Below are 23,597 nucleotides of genomic sequence, written 5' to 3'. Positions count from 1 at the left end.
AAAATAATCATTTTGGTGGGTGCTCAGATCTCTCCGTTCTAGGTTATTCTTGGGTGTCTGGTGGTCTGGACCTCTACCCACTTTCCTCTAATTTGATCTCAAAGTTGTTCGAGCAAATGATCCTCACACCAGTATGTAGTGTCGAACCTATTTCACTTTGATATCTAAATTAGCACAAGAAGTGAATAATTCAGCTAAGCACTAACAAAAGTTAGGTGAGGTCTCTCCTTTTGAGATCAATTACTTTTTCCTTTGGAGTGGTTGAATGGGAGTATTTATAAGTCTATCATCTGACACATGTCCAAAATTGCTTGTGATGATAAGGGGTGTCAGAGACGTTTCAGGTCCTTAAGGTTGCAAGGTGTCAATTCAACCTTGGCTCTTTTATTTCCCCATTGATATATATTTACTGGTTCAGTCGGTCGACCCAAACCTCGAGGCACTAACATTTTCCTTTTGGGAGGCGGGTTCCCTTATGCTCTTTTTCCAATATCTCTTGGGCTTAAGTCTACTTATGGGATTTGGGCCTTATCTTGGACAACTTTCAACATTTTGATATGGTAAAAGTTATGTCATTTACATAAAAAAGATCTAAAACCCACACACATTCTAATTTAAAATTTTTTTTAAAAAAAAATCCATCTTTTTAAAATTTAAATATTTGTGTCTAAATCGTTTTATGTATTTATTTTCCAAGTACCTTTTCTCTTTCATGGTAAAAAGAAAACTTTTATTTTTATATCTAATTTTTAATATATATGTATATATATATATATATATATTTTGAAAAACATACATTTTCTAATTTAAATTTTTTAAAGACAAATCTATCTTTCTAAAATTTAAATATTTGTATCTAAATCGTTTTATATATTTATTTTTCCAAGTACCTTTTCTCTTTCATGGTAAAAAGAAAGCTTTTATTTTTTATATCTAATTTTTAATATATATATATATATATATATTGTTTTTGGAAAACATGCATTTTAATCTCTTTCTTTTTTTTTTTTTTAAAAAAAAAATGACCAAACTATTTTCTTAAGATAACAGAATATTCATTTCTAATCGTTACTAAATTTTCCTTAAATTACTATTATTTTAGTGTTTTTTTTAGAGAGAGTCCACCAAAATATTATATATATATATATTAACAAATAGGTTAAAAAATGCCCATATTCTTACCGATTAATTTTCTAAAAGACTTAGGTTCATAATATTTACCAATCCTTTTTTGTTTTAAAGATCAAATTTTAACTTGATTTAGAGCCTTGGCTTAGCGTGGTTGAGGGCCCTTGGTTGGCTATTATTGTAAATGGCTATTATAATATATAGATTATAATAGCCTGTAAGTTATAATAATCTGTGTTTGTGTGTAGACTCATAATAATCTGTGTTTGTGTGTAGACTCTTTTAATTTGAATAGAAAATAATTAACACTGAAAATTAACCCACTTTTGTAATATTTACATAGGAAGTAAATGGAGATTAGAACCAAAACTTCAAGGCCAAACAGATATTCTTCTTTTATTTTTTTCATTCATTCTTTCTTTCTTTATTATTATTATAAATGTTTTTGCAGTTTAGTTCTATTTTGATGTGCACCTCAAATCAGACTATTATAATCCATCGATTATAGTAACTCTTAGTGCCTCAAACAATCCTTTTATCATTCCAATGAAGTTAAAATCTACCTTAAATCTATAGAATGATATCATCATAACTGCGTTTTGTTTTTTTTTTTTTTTTTTTTTTTTTTTGTGCAATACCATAATTACTATTTGGTCTATCAAATTGTAGTGTTGTGTTAATAAAATAATATTTAAGTGCATCATATGCTACATTTATATTTATGCATCTAATTCAATTTTTCAATCATAGTCTTTCATGTGACAATTTCTTCTTGCTTTCTTTTTAAAGAAAAGTTATTGTCCATATCCTATTTATCGGTCTTTCTTTATATAATAAAAATATCTGGTTGCACCTATATCTTTGCATAATCTATTGGGCTTGATGTCCTAAATCTCGTGGTCATGTAGTTTGTAATTGTATTTTGTACAAATAATTTATTTATCTAATAAAATAAGAGGTATTTTATTCGACATTTAGTTGTATTAACCCACAAAAACCAACAAACTAAGATCCAAAGTCATCCTTTGTAACTTAAACATGTATGTGGAGACGTACAGATGGATCATGTTTAAGTGATAATCTAAATGGTCTGTAATAGATGGATAAAGCTAGGTACCTTATCCTGGTGACACTATGAATACGACCTGCTTTGTAGTTAACTGCTACAAATGATTTGATCCTAATCATTCATGTAGAGACATGTGAGTGAGGGTATTTTATACAAAGAGTTTGTATAAGTCCAGACCACACAAAATGAATAGTCTCTCTATATAACACCATTTCTAGAAGAGACTTACATTTCACCAATATGACTATAGGTAACTTGACCTAAGTCTTGAGTGCGTTGTGAATTCCTATCTGTGAAGAAAATCCTTTGATCTGCATGAATAAGAGTGGTCAGTTTCACTAACTCAATATGCATACAATTTTGGAAATTCATCTAAGTGGGGAGTTGGGAACACAGTTATACAAGAAGGAATTCGCTCATTCCCGATTGTTGGGGTAAGTAGATAAATTGTTACCTTAAGAGCAGATTCTGAGGCTTGAATAATGTGGCACCACACCCTCTCCTTGCCCAAATGGGGTTTAGTTATAGTTGACTATAACTAATGATTTATTAGAGGATCAGTGGTATTTAAAGAGTTAGATGTAACTATAGGGGCAAAACGATAATTTTGGTCTAGTTGTACTTACGAGAGCAATTTGTGAAGGGTCAATGCATAGTTGATTGGTTATATCTAATGGTCACAGAAGTATATCTATAGGGTGAAGAGTGCAACTGTCGATCTTTAGTGAAGTGGAAACATCATCTTCCTCAATCTCTCACAGAGAAACACAAGGGACGACGACCCTCAAACTATCTCCACAATGGCTTTTGATTTCAAACCAAAATGCCTCATACCAATAGAGATAGTCATCCTTACTTATATACCCATGATCCTCCTCTTATCCAACCAATGTGAGACTTTGGTCGCATTCCCAACACACACCGTAAAAATTTGCTCTCAAAATCAACATTCTCCCTCCCCCAACATTAATCCACACTGAAGTCTACACTTCTCAGTGATTCTCATCCTTGAGAATATCGGAGAAGAACTTGTGGTAATGTCCAGAATTTGGAATTCCAATTTGTTGTTCGTGTGTTCAAGGGAGGTCGTTCGAATTGTTCGTGATTGGAGAGGATTCATGAAGTTTTTTTTTTGGTCTTTAAGGGTAAGATCCACGAATCCCTTCTTTGATTTTTGTTAGAAAAGCATGCTTAATTAGGGCGGTTAGTTTCTAGACTCTGTGTAATCACTATTATGTAAAATTAAAATTGAGACACGATCCTTCTATTGCAAGTAGTCATCTACTCCTTTCATAGCCCACCTCTTACATGTTCAATTAAAATTTATTACATGACAATTTTTTTTAAAAAAAAAATTGAATGGTTATTTTGCTACTCTAATAAAAGTTTGAAAATATAATATATAAAAACATTTTAAGAAAATGAATCTTGACTAAAAGATATGCCAAATATGAAAAGTATTGAATAAGATTTTCACAATATGGTTACTTCATAATACATTGGATATAGATTAAAACTTTTCTGTCTCATCATAATACATTGGAGTGAGCTTCATTTAATAATGGAGTAAGTTTCATTTAATAATTTCTTGTCAAACACCATCCAATAGAATGTAGTACTTCTTTTATTTCACAGATGCAGATAATGCCGTTTAATAGCCATATGATTTTTTTGTTTTCAACTTTTGAGAATTAAATCTATAAGCATCTATTTCACCTTTATAATTTTTACTTTATTATTTACTTTTTACTAATATTTTTAAAAACGATTAAGCTAAAATTTGAAATTTAAAAAAATAGTTATTAAAAACTTGCTTTTGTTTTTGAAATTGAACTAAGAATTAAATTATTTTAATTAAGAAGGATGCAAACCATTGTGAGAAATTGAGAAAAAATAGACTTAATTTTAAAGAACCAAAACTAAAAACCAAATAGTTACCAAATTAAGCTTTAATGAGAAGTTATCGGTCCTCCCCATATCGGTTGAGCTATTTTACTCCATCCCCTCATCAATTCGGTAAAGCAGCTTCATTCCTTCTTCGCCTTCATCGTCATGGGTCTTTTTGACGTAACATTCTCAATCGCTCAAAAGTCAAGAGCCTATAGGAACAAGACTATCTCTCTTTTTGTTTCTAAACGCAATATATTAAAGTAGCTATAGGAATAAGACTTATGGCAGCTCATAGCCATTGTATGCAGGGGGATATTGATGGTACAATATTTAGGAGCTCTCTCGTGCGCGTTAGTGGCCCCTCCCTATTTTGAGTGGGCGCTAGAAAGCTCAAAGCCCAAAATGTGATTCCTTCATTAATACAAGGGTAGGGTAAAAAGTTGGTGATTTACACTCTGAAGTAGAGTGTATTATGTCTTGTTTAATTTTAGGATTAGTCCCATGTTAGAAAAGTGTGTGCATTAGAAGTTTTGAGCTTAGGGATTATTTAAGCCTCAAGCTTCATATATGGTGATTAAAATCTTTGTTTTCCATGTTGAGAGTTTGTTCTAACAATCTATTAGGTTTGGCTAGATTTTTGTGAATGTAAGAAATCACTTAGGGAGTAAGTGAGAGCTCATGATGAAATTTTTGTATTGTATTAAGAGGAGCTCAATCAAAATTTGAAAACAACTTGCTTATAAAGATGAGAGGATCTCACACTTACAGGAAGCCTAAGTACATTGTAGGGCATCTTACAAAGCTTTTGGAGAAGCTTTATTATTGACATAAGGGGAGCTCAAATTTAGGAGGAGCCTAAGTTGAATTGAAGAGTAAGTTGTTCGTGAGTTACTATAAAAGGAGTCTATCATATAAGTATTTTATTGTAATTTTTAAACTCATTATATAGTGAAGTTTCTTTTCCCTGGCATACAACCCTTTAGACATAGGTGATATTACACCAAACTGAGTTACCAATTATTGTGTTTTTCTATTTCTTTTTGTTTTTGAATTGTCTTCTTTTATCCACATTGTTTATGACATTGTGTATAATTTATATTGTTTTGTATTATATTCATCTATTTTTCACTAATAATATATTTGATATGTTGAAAATTTATATTTATCCTACACCAAGATTAAGACCCTTATACAGTTTCATCCTTACAAATTTGTTAATTATCAAAATGGTTGGAAATGCAACCAAAGTCTCACGTTGATTAGATAAGAATCATGCGTATACAAGTAGGGATAACTATCTCCAATCGTATGAGACCTTCTATCCAATAGGTTTTATAAAGTTAAAACCGTAACAACTTATGTTCAAAGTGAACAATACCATACAATCATGAAAATATTTGCATATTATTTGTTAGAAATGTGATATTAGCTAAATATATTTGTTCAAGATTTCTCGCATTGGCTCCTTGGGATTTTGCACATCAATAGATGTAGGTTGTTTATCATCGAACTGATCTCTACAATGATATGATATTATCCACTTTGGGCATTAACCCTCATGACTTTACTTTTGGTTTCACCAAAAAATGTCTCATACCAATGGAGATAATTTTCCTCTTTGATATACCCATGATCCTCCTATTATCTAACTAATGTGGGACTTTTGGTCGCATTCCCAAAAACAATCTCGATATGTTTATTTTTGGATTCACTTGTTTTACTATTGTTTTTTAAATTGTTAGCACGTGGTGTGAGAGGAGGATATTAAGTGCAAAAAACCACTTTCCAAAATTTCATTGTTGATGGAAAAAATTGGAAACAAAAAATAATATAAAAAAGAAAATGGTCAAACTGGATTTTGGGTAAGGTTGAACAATCGCCGATTTGGAACACTGAGGTGACAGAGGAAGGGTCCCTCCGATGTGAAAAGCCAATTACGGCCCAACCATTGATCGTCAAAAACGGGAGCTTTGAGCTTGCTTTTGACTCCGCGTTTTACACTGTATACCTTGTGACTACCACGACAATTTATTACATTTAAATACAAATCCAATAAATTAAAGATAAAAAGCCTTGCTAATTTTTCATCTCAATTATTTCAATCTTAATTTACTAACTCCAATTTCAACTGCCCACACTCCAGAAAAATGTTTCCTTTCAATGATCCCTCTCATCATGATTATCAATCCCATCTCCAGAATCTCTTTTCTTCTCAACTAATTTCACTCCCAGAAGGAAGCAGTAGTGATAATTATCTTAATACCGACAGAATTCAAATTACCACTCAAAATGAAGAGAGGAAGATTATGCACAGAGATCTCGAACGAGAAAGAAGGAAACAAATGGCCTCTCTACTCACCAACCTTCGATCTTTGCTTCCTCTTGAATTTATAAAGGTAGAAAAAAATATAAAAATAAATAAACCGATTTTTGCTTTAATTACCTTGTCTTTTTTTTAAAAAAAAAAAATTATATTTATGTAATTTTGGGGATTTTAGGGTAAACGTACGAGGGCTGATATTGTTGATGAGGCTGTGAATTATATTGAACATTTAAGAGGGAAGATCAGTGAGCTTCAAGTTAAAAGATATGCAATATTAAAGAGGCTGAATTTTGAATCTTCAAGTTGCGACAATCAATGTTGCAATAATCTTTCTTCTCCAAGTTGTGTTGTAATTAAGCCATATTCAGGTGGGTTGGAGATTGTGATAAGTAATTGCATTATGGAGGAAAATTTTCAACTTTCAGGAGTGATGAGGGTTTTGTTTGAACAAAGTATTCAAATTGAAAGTTGTGCCGCAACCAAAGTAAAGGAAAGGATGTTGCACACCATTCAGACAAAGGTTGCTTGATTGTAGGATTTGGACCCCTTTTTTCATCTATTTTTTAGAGGGTGATTTTACCTTTTGTGGATTGTTTTTTGTTTTTCAGGTAGATGATTCAAGCAGGATTGATCTGCATGAACTGCAACAAAAACTATATCAAGTTTGCAACTCTGAGTGATTTGGTGATGAATCCCATCTTTCTAGCTCTTATCATTAGTTGTTTCAATGAAGGAGGTTTTGTGAAGTGTTACAACCTATGATTCTAAGCAAAATTGTGCCTTTAGTCTCCTTACTAGTAATGGATGAACCCTTTTATTTTCAACCTGTATGAGGTCTTTATTCTTGAGAAGATTTGTTTTGGGAGTTATCAAAAAGGTATTAGGTTTATCATTTAGGGGTTAAAGAATACATCATATATAAGTTGAATGCAAAAAAAAGTTGTACTCAAGCAAAATGAAAATATTTAATTACTTCTCTATTGGATAACGATTGAATTTTCAGTCTTTGAAAAATTAAGTTTATAAACGGTACTTTCATTCATATATTAGTTTCTTTGTTTTGTTATTCAATTTTTAACGATGTTTTCAAAATCTAAGTCAAGTTTTGAAAACTAGAAGAATGATCATTTTTAAAAACTTGTATTTGTATTTGAAAGTTGACTATGAACTTAAATTTGTTTTCTTACAAAATATGTAAATATTTTAAAGACATGGGTTTCAAATAAAACCTTAATAATAAAACCAATTTGTGATTAAAACTCTAAGCACTTGTCTAAAAAGAAAAGAACATACAAGGTCATTTGAGACTAGCTAGATGAAGAAAATAAAATTGGCAAACTAACTCCACAATTGATAGATGAAAAAAACTCTTTAAGAATGTTTTGATCTTCTCTTAGAATTGTGGGTGCATGACCAATCTTCTATAAATATATGAAAAATTCTGTAAACATTTATACAATTCTACAACATATATAAAAGACACATTGTATATTCAAGATTTTAATTTAAAAGGTTGTATGGTTCGAAACCACGTCCTTAACTAATTAAGCTTTATGCTATATTCAGATTGACATATAAATAACTGATTAAGTTTATAGATGCATAAAGCAAAATATATTCAACATATTTTTGTATGTTTCTTTTTAATTATAATCATTTAAATTAGTTACTAAAATTTGAATTTATGCGTTTCTTTGGTTCTGGTTGTTTGTGTTTATATTAGAACTAGACAAATCTGCCAAGCTTCAGACATCTCTTTCAGTTGCTGTGTTTAGATTGTTGATGGCTACATACATTGTCTGTTTAGACTGTGTGCTTGTCTGAATTGTGGAAAATATATTAGATTCTTCCATCGTTGGAAAACTTTTAAGGCCTATATGGTAACCATTTTGTTTTTAGTTTCGGTTCAGGTTTTAAAAATTGAGTCTATAGACATTACTTTCATCTTCAAATTTCATTTTTTGTTATCTATTTTTTTACCAATAGTTTAAAAAACCAAACTAAATTTTGGATAGTAAAAAAAGTAATTACTAAAAAGTTGTTTTTGTTTTTGGAGTTTGGTTAAGAATTCAACTATTATACTTAAAAAATGCAAACTATTGTAAGAAATAGGGAGAACATAACTTAAATTTCAGAAATAAAAAACAAAATGGTTACCAAACGAGGTCTAAATTATTTTTTAACTATGTTTTTAATGTTCTTTGGAACTTCCCAGATTCCTTTAAAAAACTTCATGTATGAACATGAACAACAATCAATTAAAGGAATTAATGACGAACAAGAATATAAGGAGGAAGGGTTTATAATATTATATATGGATTAGGGCATTCCTATGACTTGATTATATTTTTCTGCTTTATTTTCAGTACAACAAATGAGAATATGAGACATTTGAATTTATGAGAAATTTGAATTTTCAAGTTCACAGATAGAAGTATATGTTATCTGCAGTTATGTGCACACTTTAACTTGATTTTTGTGCTATATTAGTTAAATATAATTTTGTGCCACCTTATTATTATTTTTAGTATAATTAAAAGTAAAAATATTCGTTTCGTGGTTATTAGCACACTTGTATGTCAATTTATTTATGTTCGATTTGGGACAATCTTATTAGTTTTTAAAGCTTAACAATACGTACAACGGAAATTCGAAATGAATCTAATTTTTTGATCGGTAAGGTAATGTTTTAATCAATTGAACAATCTATTAACATTATCTGTTTTATAGATAAAATTTTAAGTTAATTTTTATACATATAAAGTTGATATAAATATAATCATCTAAATTATATCGTGTATTTTGGATGTGCTATAAGCATGATTAGTATTTTCTCTATAAGTGCTTTTTTTCTTTTTTTTTCCTTTTAAGATAGTACATATCTCACCATTTGTTAAGTACAAAGAACTCATTGATTGCAGAGACATGGAGACAAGTATCGACTACCATATACTTTAATTTGATTATAAGATCAAATCTGATTCTATAAACTAAAAGATCTGAACTAGGACCCAAAGAGTTGGTGAGTTCATACATATTATCTGGGATTACATTCAAAGTATATAAGATACAATATTCAAAAGCAACAAAAAGAAATGAGAACCAGCCATCCAAATCCTTGGTGGGCATTAAAACTAGCTGCTTTATTAGAGAGATTTGGGGAGTTTCTCTTCCCTTATTGGATATGATCTTTAATTTCAAGATCCTTTGAATGAAAGGGTCTCTCTATATTATATTATTCCATTGCATTCATGTATAATTTTGTTGGGGTGAAAATTTCCTCTCTTCCATCCTTATTGCCTGTTACCTTTTATGAAGTCCTTCAGACATTTGTTATCAGATAACTACTATAAGTTAACTTGAACTAATTAAGAAGGGGCTTATAAGAGCTGAGAAATGGAATAAAATCCAATTAGAAAAGGAAATCCAATTAGAGATAAGCTGCCCATGAGGACCCACAAGAATTAGCCTTGGACAGTTTCTTTGTGAAAATGTATGTATTATTAGAAACCTAATAAAGGCGGGTAGAAAAAAGACAAATAGAACGATTCGTTTTGTGTTTCTAATAATAATTCAACTGAGACTTAGGGGACTTGTTCGACAAAAGGATATGAGTTTGTATATTTCTATTTATCTTAAATAACACTTGAATTCTTGCCTAATTCTAAAATAAAAACAATTTTTAAATATAAAAACTAATAAGTGAAAGTAGCATTTGTATATATAAATTTAAATTTTCAAAAACAAAAAATGAAAAACCAAATAATTATTAAATGGAGTCTACTTGCATGCATATCTTTTTTTCTTATACTATATACTAACTTTAATAAATTATAAATACTCAATAAAATAGATATATTATATAAATTCAAAAGTTTTACCTCAAAAGTTTCACATAAGCCAGTGACTTTTTCATATGGTTAATTTGGAAGTCCCTTTTTTAATGTGTTTATATGTTGTGACATGTTTAGGAGTGATTCTAAAATGATTAAAATCACTATTATCATGTTTAAAATCACCTATAGAATGCTTTAATAGTTAAAAATCAATTTTAAAAATATGATTAATGCATTTAAAATGTAAAATTAAATATTAAATTGATTATGAGTTATTAAAAATATGTTTTGAAATAATTTAAACACGATAAAAGTGATTCTAACCATTTCAAAATCACTCACAATCCATATACTTAATTTCTTTACTTGCAAGTTTTTTTCTAGTGAAAAATCTATTTCTAGCCTTTTATGTTGTAATTGATTTGCTAGTATTAATATTGTCTAATATATATATATATCAAACCATTAATGATTAAAATATAAAATCACATGTGTGCCAATTTTTCGTCCTCCTCAAAAAGCTATAATTTATATATACTTTAATTTATTCACCAAATATATATATATATATTGAAAGACAGAGGTTCATTGATTGTGCCCAATATAATGAGGATTCAAATTAGTGTGTGTATGCAAAATTGAAATAATGATAATGTGGTCAATTAGAAACTTTATATTTGCCATTTTAAAATTTCTTAGCTCAGGGTTAAGTTGTTATATATTTGTCTAAAACTCAAATCTCTACATCAAATTGTCGAATTAAAAAAGTAAGTTTATTTTATTACTCATTAACAATAAAAGTGGTCGAGATTAGTAAATCAGAGTTGAATGGTACAAATTCAAATTTTAAGATCACTTGATAAGCTAAAATTGCAAAAATAAAAACCATCTTAGCCCATTGGCCCTAAAACTAATTGTTAATGGGCTTGATTTGGGCCTCTACCATCTTTCTTTATTGTGGAAACACATCTTCTGCACAGTGCAGTCAAGTAGCATTAAACTGCTCTATCAACATTCTTACTCATCTCAGTTATTTTTGAATACACAGTTTAATAGTCTAAAATAAGTTACTGTGAAAAAAAAAAATTAAGTGGTTGGGCCACTTGAAATAATTTTTAAAAAATAAGTTGGTTTAGGATAAATATTTCGAGGCCTATTCGGATTAACATAGAAAAAAATATACTTTTCAAGACATCATTTTTATTAAAAACACTTTTGATACTTTTGATAGAAATCGTTTAAAATAAAACAATTATGTGTTTGGCAACTCTTTATGAAAGGTATTTTTATCCTAAGTTTGCTTGGTTTGTTACATACTAAAACTGTTTTTATTAAAGTCAAAAAATGATGACTATATAAAATACTATGAACTGATAATTTAAAATAATAGTTGCTAGAGATTGTTGTTAGCGGTGGTGACCAAAGTTGGCTATGGCATAGTTGGTGAGTGATGGTGGCCAGAGGTGGCTGCCGACGGTTGGTCAGCCAAGTTAGACTAGTGGAAGGCAGTGGTAACCACAACAACAAAGTGGAAGTGACATAGATAACTACTATAACACTTTTGTAATTTTAAGAATTATAGAAATTAGGGAGAGGTTAACTATTAAACTAAAAACTTAGGACCCATTGATAACGTTCTTGTTTTCTATTTCCTGTTTCTCATTTCTTGTTTCTTGTTTCTTGTTTTCTGCTTTTTAAGAACCAAAATAGAATATGTTTCGTAACTATTCTTGTCTTCTGTTTCTTGAAAAAAAAAAAAGAAATAGAAATAGAAACTTGTTTCATAACTGTTTCTTGTTTCTTTCTTTCTTTCTTTCTTTTTCTTTTTTTTTTTGTAATAATATAATATAGAAAAGATATATCGAAAAAGAAATTATCAAAAGTTTATATCATCTAATACAAATAAATCTTGATGCACAACTACATCCTTTAAATGTTGCTCAATTTGATCGGTAATATTATCTTTCACTCGAACCGTTTGAAAACTATTTCAGTTTAAAACAATAGCAATATTTAAAATTATTTCAACTTATATCTAACTCAATTATACTATACAAATTGTCTGGAAAACTCTGTGTATTTTCACCGATCATTGATTCATTACTAAAATAATTGAATAGACTACCTTGACGATCATGCAACCTGTTGTAATTGTGAATCGTGCAACATGCTATTCACATGATTTTTGCGGGTTGAGTGGGTAAAGGACATTTAATGATAAAAGTATGTGATAAAAAACATTAAAGTGGAACTAAATAAATGTCTTAGTTAACATAATTTACATATTATAAAATTTTAACCGATTTCAATATGCTAAGGAAAAATTTTAAAATTTAAAATAATATATAACCATGTATATTGGAAAATTCAAAAGTCAAAATTCACCCTTCAAAAATATTTTAATATACATATGAAAAATTAAAATAATACATATCTAAATATTGAAAAATTCAAATTTCAAAATTAAATTAACGTATAAATATAGAAAAGTTAATTAAAAAATGAATAAATATAAAAGAAATAAAGCAAAATTAGTATAGAAAAGAGATGAAAATAAAAGGAATAGGAAAAAAAAAAGAAATTCAACTTACCTAGGATTCAAACTAGGGTTAGCAAGGAGACTGGGGCAGGGCTGGAGGGGGAAAGGGTTCCCCATCCCTGTCATTTAAAGGTGGGGATGAGGGCAGGGATTCCCCGTCGGGAAAATGGTTCCTTGCGAGGACCCATTCCCCTCTCCCATTTGAGATGAAACTCAACTCAATTTTTTAAATTACAAAAAAAAAAAAAAAAAAAAAAAAAAAAAAAAACTAAACTCACATTTAAGACGAAATTGGAGGCGGCAACACAACAGTTGATAATGATGGCAGTGGACGACTCCAACGACAGCACCAACGGAGGACACAAACTTAACAGCAGCAGCGAATGAACCCCAGCGACAGCTTCACTTTAGTCATTCAAATATGTTCAAGTCTTCAAGATAGTGTAAACTGTAAAAGACTACTAGGGTTTCAAAGTGTGGGATTTGGTTTAGGGCTTTAGTTTTGGGCTTTGTTCTTTGACATGAGTCAAATAAGTATTGAAAAAAATTGGTATGGGTGGGCCAAATAAATATTGGGTAAAAGAAATAGGTATCGCATAAGGGACTAAGCATATTATATATATATATATATATAATATATATATATAAATTGCAAGGTTAAGGTCGAGGGTCAGGGTGGGGACAGGGATGCCCTCCCCCTTCAAAAGTCCCCACTTTGACCCCTATCTTAGTCAAACTAGGGATTCTGGTCGGGGCCCGTAGGGACCTGCACCCCATAGGTTTCTTTCCCATCCCTAATTCGAACTCAAAACAACGAAATAGACGTAGTAGCAGGCATGCCTTCCCACCATCAATGCAAAGCTGGAATTTGAGACTTTTTTGGAATTGTTATCATAAAATCAAAACAAAACAAGGAGAAACTACTTTTGATTGTTTCCCAAATTTGGCTTCAATTTTAGAAACTTTCTCAAAATCTAGAAACAAGTAACTATCAAACAAGTTAGTTTCTTTTTAAATAAAAAACAAGAAACAAGAAACAAGAAATAGGAATGTTATCTAACGGGCTCTTAAAAAAATACTTTTCTAAATATTGATTTGAAGTGTTTATCCTAAACCAACTTATTTTATAAACTCATTTTGAAAATTTATTTTTAGTAATCGCCAAATACTTGAACTTTTTCCAAATTGACTTATTTTTTAAATTAAACTCTTGAAGATGTGTTTCAAACACACTTGAAAGTTCAACTTTTAGGAAAACGACTTTTAAGTGTTTAATGATTAATCTCTCCCTAATTTTTATAAATATTAAAATTACTAAAATGCTCAAAATCATCTACCTCACTTCTACTATGTCATTGTGGCTACCATTGCCCTTCGCCAACCAACTCTGACCACTACCTAGACCACACCGGCCACCACCTTCGCCCAACTCTGACAACCAGTGCAAGAGCCCAACTTCGATCACCGCCCTGACTGACTCCGGCAATCACCATCGATGACCACCTCCGACCACCTGCAAACACTGCCACTAGAAAACTCTAGCAACCACCTCCAGCCAACTCAGGTAGCCACCACCTCCGCCATTACCATTGGTAACCACCCAATAGTTCATAGTATTTTATAATCATTGTTTATAGTAATTTTATATTAATAGAAACAATTTTAGTACATTGTAAATTAAATAAACTTATATATAGAAAATATTGAAAAAAGAGTTGCCAAAACACATAAGTGTTTTTATTTTAAATTGTTTTAATCAAAAGTGTTTAACTGAAAATAAAATTTTCTTTTTCTTTTCTAAGTCAATCCAAGCAGACATTAAATCATTTACCTTTCAAAAAGGTGTTTATATAATCTAGTTCACATTTTTGTAGCACAAAAGTCTACATGTCAATAAAGGAAAAGAAAGAAGAAAGAAAAAAAAAAGAATTTTTAACCAATCTTGAAAAGAAAAAGAAGAGACTAGTTAAAATTGTGATACACACACCTTTTACATTAATAGATTTTTCTCTCTTTCTTTCTTTTTTTCTTTTCTTTTCTTTTTTTTTTTTTTTTTTTTTTTTTTTTTTTTTTTTTTTTTTTTTTTTTTTTTTTTTTTTTTTTTTTTTTTTTTTTTTTTTTTTTTTCCTTTTGAAAAGAATCAAAGCATGCAAAAATCATCTACAATGGAGAAGCTAGAGGAAAAGACTTCTAATTAGGAGAGATAGTGGAAGACAAAAGAGCTTGGCTTTTCTACACCGGTTAGTGGTTGTGGCAATGATGTCATCCCAAGGAACCGAATGATCCTTGGCTGTATCTTTGAAAATTCAGTTGTTTCACTCTACCCAGATAAACCACATAATAGCTCCCATAATGGTGGCAAGAATGATTAATTAATAGTTAATTGATCATGAATGGTGGTAACAATGGTATTCTAGTCGCCAAGGAGAATGAAGTCTAAACATGAACAACTCTCATAATATGACAAGTAATGTATTATTTGAAAACAATTGTTTTGTGTGTGATCCGTCATTGACTATCAAATATACTTTTGGTAGAGAAACTATGTTCAAACTTATTTCATTCCCGCAACCCTTGTTCGTGTCTTGGTGGATGGTCTTATCATCGATGAGCAATGGAATTAGGTTTTAATAGATGATTTTTCTGCCAGGATGATGCTAAGATCATCAAGAGTATTCCCCTTTCTTCTCTTCAGTCAAATGGTTTTTGTGGTATTATGATAAAAAGGGAATCTACTTTGTGAAAAGTGGGTATAAATTGTCCCAATCTCTATCTTGGAAGTATCTTTATTATCACATCAAGACATAATTATGGAAGAGGTTATGGGTTCTTTATATTCCTCAAAAGACAAAAAACTTTTTGAAACATGCTTATCTCAACTTCTTCCAACTTATCCTACTATGGATAGCCACCCTATATCATTGCATGCGACGATAGCTCTTTATGCCACAAGGTTCATGAATCTAGCATCCATATCTTGTGGTATTACAAAGGAAATACACATATATGGTCTCTTTGGCTTCTTAGTCTCCTTCTATCCAATATTAGTTTCTCTGATGTTGCTTCTCTTTTTTGCAAGGCCTATAAAGTTTTGAATGAAGGAAATCAGATATGAGGATTTCCATGAGCAGCGAAATGATCGTTCCAAATTCTATTTGTATATGAACATACATAATTACAGTCGAGAAATGGAAACTAACCGGTCATGCACACAACAAAATTACAGCATGCTTTATTATAAGATCAAGGGATAAAGCATCATACCTTTGAAGACTCATCTTCAACCTCCCTTGATCACGAACGCTCGTTCAATCTCCAAGATTGTAATACACGAATGCTCGAATACTATGACCGCAATACATCACGATCAATCAGTAACCTCCATACGAACACCGCGAAGTCAACGAACGACCTCCAAAAATCTCAACTATGTCGAGTTGAGTACAACATCACCGCAATGGCTACCTTGGTATTCTCGGTGTGAGAATCCAGAAGTGTGGGCTCTGTGTGGACTTGATTAGAGGAAGAGACCGAAGGAAAAACAATCATGTAAACATTGAGCAAGTGGGAGATGACAAAGGTATATTGTATAGACGATGCCCAATCATTTAACAAATGTTATGCAATCGTTTAGCAAAAACTCCACGATCGTTTAACTAATGGCCAGCTAGTGAACGATCGTGTAGTGTCACTCCACGATCGTTTAGTCTGTCTTCAACTATCGTTTAGTGAATCCTATTCACTTGACAGCGACATTGTGAGTCTTTCTGAGAATGAAAAATCTCAATTCAATAACTACTAAATTTAGGAAAACATTTTTCCTTTCATCTCACGGTTACCATGAAACCACCAATAATCTCCCACTCAATTGGTTTTTATAGAAAAAGATATAATTATTCAATAATTAATATTATTATAAATATATATGATAACCAACTTACCATACTATATTTATAACCTATAGTTTTAATATTTCATCTTATGAAACATATAAACCATAGTTCTTTTTCTATTTCATGGTACTTAATGTAAATCTCATTTACATTAATCCTCCACTTGATGTATCTCATACAATCAACACCGAACATGTCATATATAATCGAATTCCCTTTTGTCAATTTGAACATTTCAAATCAATACCAAGAACTGATTCTCAACTTGAATCCATTGAGCTACCAAAGGGACCTCATGGACCTGTAGCTCGAAGCTCCAACGGTACGTGAATAACTGACAAAACTCTTTAGTCACAGGATCCATCATCCGTTAATTGTTAGGCCACTCCACTAAAGACCGACAGCTAAACTCTCCTTACTATAGATATATTATGTGTCCATATCAACCAATCAACAGTGCGATAACCCTTCACAGATCGCTCATAAGTACAACTGGGCCAATAACGTTATGCCCCTATAGTTACATCTAACTCCTTAAGTACCACTGATCCCTCTAATGAACATAAGTTAATAGTCCTACTATGACTGAGTCCTCTCTTCTAAAGAAAAGTTGTGGCCACTATGTTCAAGATCGGAGAACAGCCCTTAAGGGAGCAATCTATCTATTTACCCCTACTTGGGAGAAGGGGTGAATTCCATCTTGTGTAACTAAGTTCCCAGGTCCCAAATCAGACAAATGCCCAAAAAGGTAGGCATGTTGAGTTGGAAATCTGGCCACTCTCACCCATATTAATCAAAAGACCGCCCTCAAAGACAGAAGTTCCCAAAACACTCAAGATTGAGGTCATCACCTATGGTCATTTAGGTGAGATGTAAGTCTCAAGTATCAATAGCATTATATACAGAGACTAATCATCTCGTGGTTCGATCTTATACAAACTCTTTGTATAGGACACCCCCGCTCGCATGTCTCCACATGAATGGTTAGGATCTACCATCTGTAGTAGTTCGCAACACTTGCAAACCTCTACAAAGTGGGTCGTATCCGTAGTGTCACCAGGATCAGGTATCCCTCCTTAATCCTTATACTACATACCTATTTAGGTTATCACTTAAGGCATGATCCACTTGTATATCTCATATACATACTTAAGTTTATATACAATAACCATGGAGTTTTGTTTATTGGATATGAGTAAATGCCAAATAAAATAACTTTTATTTTATTCACTACAATGTGTACAGATTACAAACTACGAGACTTCGGGAGAATTAGGACACCAATCCCAACAATCTCCCACTTGTCCTAATGCCTTGGGAGACTCATGTACAATACATGAAAAATTATAAGTACAATACACAATAAACTAGGGCATACTCTATACCCCAGTATCATCTCCCACTTGCCCTAGACAAGATGTTGCATGTGCCGTAGACCCAGACTCTCCAGATGACCCTCGAACACTTTAGCCGTGAAAGACTTTGTAAATGGATCAGCAACATTGTGCTCCGACGCGATCTTCATGACTATTACATCACCGCGATGCACAATATCCCTGATCAAGTGGTATTTCCATTCTATATGCTTGCCTCGATGATGATTTCGAGGTTCCTTCGAATTTTCCACGTCCCTGATGTTATCACAATAGAGAGTGATCAGCAAATCCATATTTGGAACAACTTCCAAATCTGTAAGGAAATTTTCTCAACCAAATAGCCTTCTTAGCTGCTTCACAAGCGACTACGTATTCGGCTTCCATAGTGGAGTCCGTGATGCATCCTTACTTGATGCTTCGCCACACTATAGCCCCTCTGATGCTTCGTCACACTATAGCCCCTCCATTTAGAGTGAACACTGACCCTCCGATCATATACAAACCCATAGAATGCCCCCACTCGCATGTCTCCAATAAATGAATCAGGTTATTTTATTTGTACCATTTTACAATAATTGTAACATCTACAAAGTGGACCGCATTCAATAGTGTCCCTAGAATAAGGTACCCAACCTTATCCGTATACCATAGACCATTTTGGCTATCTACTCGAATTTGATCTACTCTTAATGTCTCTGCATAAAATTCAAGTACTCATATAATAGCCATGGATCTTAGTTTATTGGATTTAGGTTATTTCTAAAACGAAATGAGCAATTCAAACATTCAATAACAACTTTAGTGAATCAAACTTCAATAACATCTATATTGATTAACAGAATAAGGTTTACTTTTTACAAACCACGAGTTTTAGGACATAAAACCCAACATATATCTATTGTTATTAGAATACATCACTACCGACTTATTGTCACAAAATAATTTTAGTGGTCTTTCTATGCAAACCACTATCCACAGCCCAATGACAAAATTTTGCAACTATATTCCATTATTGGATGCCTCAAAACATGCTATAAACTCTGCAGCCATAGTAAAAGAAGTCATAAATGTTTGTTTAACACTTTTTAAGGATACAACTCCTCCAGCCAACATGAAGATATAGCCTAAAGTATATGGCAAAATGTCTTAGCATCCAACATAATCGAAATCAAAATACCGGTGATCTCCAAAACATCTGATCTCCGATAAGTGAATATATAATCTTTTGTTCTTTGTAAATATCTCATAACCCATTTGGCTACTTTCCAATAATCCATCCCCGGGTAGCTCAAATATCTGCATAACACTTCAACTATGAACCCAATATCTGGACTCGGACATTAGATTTTCAACAGCCAATGCATAGAGAACCTTCTACATCATTTTAGTCTCGAGTGCAGTCTTGGGTTATTCACCTAAATGAAATTTATCACCTTTAGCGACAAGGGTATCTCTTGGTGCACAATATTTTATATCGAATCTATTCAAAATATTTTCAATGTAATTCTTTTATGAAAATCTCAAAATACCTTGAGAACGATCTCACAGTATTTCAATTCCTAATACAAAAGAAGCATTACTAAGATCGTTCATCTCTAAATTCTTTTTTAAAAACCTCTTAGTGTAATGCAGTAAACCTACATCATTACTTGCTATGAGTATGTCATCAACATATAACACTAGAAAGATTGATTTACTCCCACTGAACTTGTGATATACACAATTTTCCACTATATTCACCTCAAAATTAAATGAGGTTATTATTGTAGGAATTGAATTCCTTATGCAAATGTGTGTGGTCATTGTTTGCCTTAGTTGTATTAAATGAATTTTTACACAAAACGATAAAACAGAGGAATTTAACATGTTATTATGTAATTGAAAAGGAAAACATTGTTATCTTTGAAGATCAGTCTTCGAATTCTTCTCCCTCTTCAATCGAATTGATCTTCACGACACATCACGAACAAGAAATCTCATGTAAGACACAACCAAAAGATCTTATCTACTAATCTTTTTGGACAATGAGGTTGGTGGAAACTTTTTGGAAGGGAAGGAAAAATATAGAGAACACTTCCTCTGAGAATAAAGATTGGAGAGATTGTGAGAGTGTGTGAGAGAAAGAGGGCAAACTTCACATAAAGTCAAGCACTTCAAAGTGCAAACCGTTCTACAAATTAAAGGAAAAGAGGAAGAGGGTAGTTTCCCTGTTCCCTACTCTCCTGTAATGTAGGAGAGTTAAAATTGAATTTAATTAATATAATTAAATTAAATTAAAATTAATTAATTAAAGATCCAATATTTAATTTAATTAATTTCAACTATATTCTAAATATGCATTTCTCACGTAACCTATAGTTTTATATCAATCTCATTCATATCAATTATAACCTATAATTTTAATATAAATCTAATATGTTAATTTAACATTTGAATATTATTCAAATGTTTATACTCTCATGGTAGTTTAATTTTGAATCTATTCAAAATTAATAATGTATACTAATTGCATTATATGCAATTAATAATTATATTATTTTTTGTATCATATACAATCAATTCCATGTTCAATAATTTGAACTCTTTAAATACATTCCACTTAAAACCCTTTAATCCATTTGTGAGCTAGCATAGGAACCTAATGGACTTATAAGCTCGAATTATTCATGATTAATTAATTAAACTCTTTAATTAAGTTAATCATCATTCATTAACTATAGGTCATTCCACTAAAACCTCATAGTCGCACTCCTATAAGGTTAGTATATTTATGTGTCCATTGAATTAACCATATTTCATAAGTCAACCATTCACAAATTATTCGTAATTATAGCTGGGTCAAATTACCAGTTTACCCTGTAGTTACCTCTTGTACCTTAAGTACCACTGATCCTCTAATGAACAATTTTGTTTATGGTCCTAACATAAACAAGGTCTCTCTTGGGCTAGTGAGAGAGTGAGGCCCATCATTCAAGTCCTAAAGTCATCAGTTAAGAGAACAATATGTCTACTTTCCTTAAAGTTAGAAAGGAGTGAATTCCATCTCACTAAGCTATGTTCCTAGCTCCTCACTCGGTATCGTTCCCTAAAGTGGGTCGTATCCATAGTGTTACCAGGATAAGGTACTCAACCTTATCAATATACTATAGACCTTTCAGGTTATTTCTTGAACACGATCCAGTTGTATGTCAACTACATACTGTTCAACTTACAATAAATAATCTCATATCTTAGTTTATTGGATTTTGAATTACGCAAAATAAAGTAAGAATACTTTATTAAATAGACTTTTTATTTATTAATTAATAATTTGTTTACAAATTTACATAGACTATAAGATTTAGGACATAAATTCTAACAATCTCTCACTTGTCAAATAGTTTTCTTTCTTTCTCTCGCTCGATCGCTTCAATACTAGTGGGATGTAAAATACAAAAAAAAAAAAAAAACAATAAATTAGAGCATACAATACACCTAGTCATATATCCCACTTGCCCTAGTCTAAGTGATACATATCCTGTAGACCTAGACCTTCTAGATGACCCTCGAATAGTTTAACCATAAGAGTCTCAGTAAATGGATAAGCAATGTTGTGCTCTGATGCTATTTGCATGATGGTCACGTTCCCTCGTGGCACAATTTTCCGTATCAGATGATACTTCCGTTCTATGTGATTTCCTTGCTTATGGCTCCAAAGTTCCTTCAAATTTTTCATTGCACCATTATTCTCACAGTAAAGAATGATAGACAAAGACATATTTGAAACAACTTCCAAATCAATCAAGAACTTTCTTAGCCAGATAGCTTCCTTAGTAGCTTCACAAGTAGCTATATATTCTTCTTCTATAGTAGAGTCTGCAACACAACCCTATTTTATGTTATGCCAGACTACAGCTCCTCCATTAAAAGTGAGCACTGATCCTGATGTGAATTTTTTAAAATTCTTATCAGTTTGAAAATCATAGTCAGTATATCCTATAAGGATCAAATCCTTAGCACCATACACAAGCATATAGTTCCTCATTCTTCTAAGATACTTGAGGATTGTCTTTATTGTTGTCTAGTAATCAAAACTTGGATTCGATTGATACCTACTAACAATCCAAACTGCATAACATATATCCGACCTTGTACACAACATGGCATACATGAGCCTACCCACAGCCGATGCATATAGAATCTGTCTCATCTCCTCAACTTCTTGAAGTGTCTTAGGACATTGTTCCTTAAACAAGGTAATTTCATGTCTAAAATGTAAATTACCTTTCTTGGAATTTTGCATCGAATATCTGACAAACATTTTGTCAATATAAGATATTTGAGACAATGCTAACATTTTGTTCTTGCAATTTCTAATAATTTGAATACAAAGAACATATCGTGCTTCTCCGAAATCTTTCATTTGAAATTGAGCAAATAGCCATTTTTTAATGTAAGTAAGAATTTATATTTCATTCCGAATGAGTAAGATATCATCTACGTACAACACTAAAAAAGCAATAGTACTTTTGATGATTTTCTTATAAACACAAGGTTCATCAACTTTTTGTTCAAAGCCATAAGATTTGATTGCATTGTCAAACCTTATGTTCCAAGATCTTGATGTCTGCTTCAACCCATAAATAGATTGTTTTAGCTTACAAACCTTTTGCTCCTGACTTTGTTTATTAATTTCTCTGGTTTGATGTTTGATAGATGTCAAAAAGTGCATATTTTTACAATCTATTTTGGTACTTTTTCATAGTAAAAAGATATTTTATGTGATATTTTGACCTCGGGATGCCCTAAATTAGATAAAATGAACAAATACATGCGTTTGAATTGTATAAAGTTGATTTAGAGTGATTTAGACTGATTTCATAAACTTTTACTAAGGTTTTTGGTTGCATTACAGAAATCTGTCTTGATGTGACTGCTTAAGTGATGCGCCTGCAGTGTTTGATGCGGTCGGGTGATGTGAACGCATCAATGAGCCCTAATTTTCTAGATTCGCACCCAATCAATTATAGTTGCTATTTTCTTGGTCAAAGCTGCTATTCCACAACTAAAATGTTGGGAAAATGGCCAACTATGATTTTAGGTCATCTCTCAACCAATTTTGGCTTATATAAAGAAGAGGACGCCTCCCATTTCATCACTCAACTCTTCATCCACAAATCCATCACAATTTACTCTCATTTTCTTCCATTTACATCATTCCCCTTAGGCTTATTCTCAAATTCTCAAGTCAGTAGCCCTAAGAACGGAAGTTCCTCTAAGGCGTAGCGGCTCTAGGTCATCTTATCCCATGGAAGCATGTGGTGAGAGGAATCAACCTAGGGAAAGATTAAAAATTGTCTTAAGGCATCTTTGAGTTGTATTTATTTAATTTACTTTCTTGTAATTCTCTATTTTCTTTCTTTAACCGTTGAACGTCCTATTGTAGCTATGATCCTTGCTTTAGTAAAGTTCATTATTTTATCATTTATCATGAGCTAGATTCTCTAAGGGATTCAATTATGTGAATACCGGTATTATGGCTTGAGCAGTACTTATGTTTCATA

General features: G+C 31.6%; 1 protein-coding gene across 1 annotated transcript; it reads left to right on the top strand.

The window, feature by feature from the left end:
* The first annotated feature begins 6,172 nt into the window (after positions 1–6,172).
* On the top strand, positions 6,173–7,304 carry LOC120069913 (transcription factor bHLH118-like). The gene is made up of 3 exons (XM_039021755.1): positions 6,173–6,483; positions 6,586–6,930; positions 7,019–7,304. The coding sequence occupies exons 1-3, from the start codon at positions 6,235–6,237 to the stop codon at positions 7,088–7,090; spliced, it is 666 nt and encodes a 221-aa protein (XP_038877683.1). The 5' UTR covers positions 6,173–6,234; the 3' UTR covers positions 7,091–7,304.
* The last annotated feature ends 16,293 nt before the right edge of the window (positions 7,305–23,597 follow it).

Source organism: Benincasa hispida, chromosome 1 (assembly GCF_009727055.1).
Source record: "Benincasa hispida cultivar B227 chromosome 1, ASM972705v1, whole genome shotgun sequence".
In the NCBI taxonomy this organism is placed as follows: domain Eukaryota; kingdom Viridiplantae; phylum Streptophyta; class Magnoliopsida; order Cucurbitales; family Cucurbitaceae; genus Benincasa; species Benincasa hispida.
This window is presented reverse-complemented; position numbering and strand designations above follow the sequence as displayed.

Bases quoted from the DNA above. Each gene is read 5' to 3' on its own strand.
- LOC120069913 (XM_039021755.1), top strand. From the start codon at position 6,235: ATGTTTCCTTTCAATGATCCCTCTCATCATGATTATCAATCCCATCTC. The intron at 6,484-6,585 runs GTAGAAAAAAAT...TGGGGATTTTAG, and splicing joins TTCCTCTTGAATTTATAAAG to GGTAAACGTACGAGGGCTGA. The intron at 6,931-7,018 runs GTTGCTTGATTG...TTTGTTTTTCAG, and splicing joins TGCACACCATTCAGACAAAG to GTAGATGATTCAAGCAGGAT.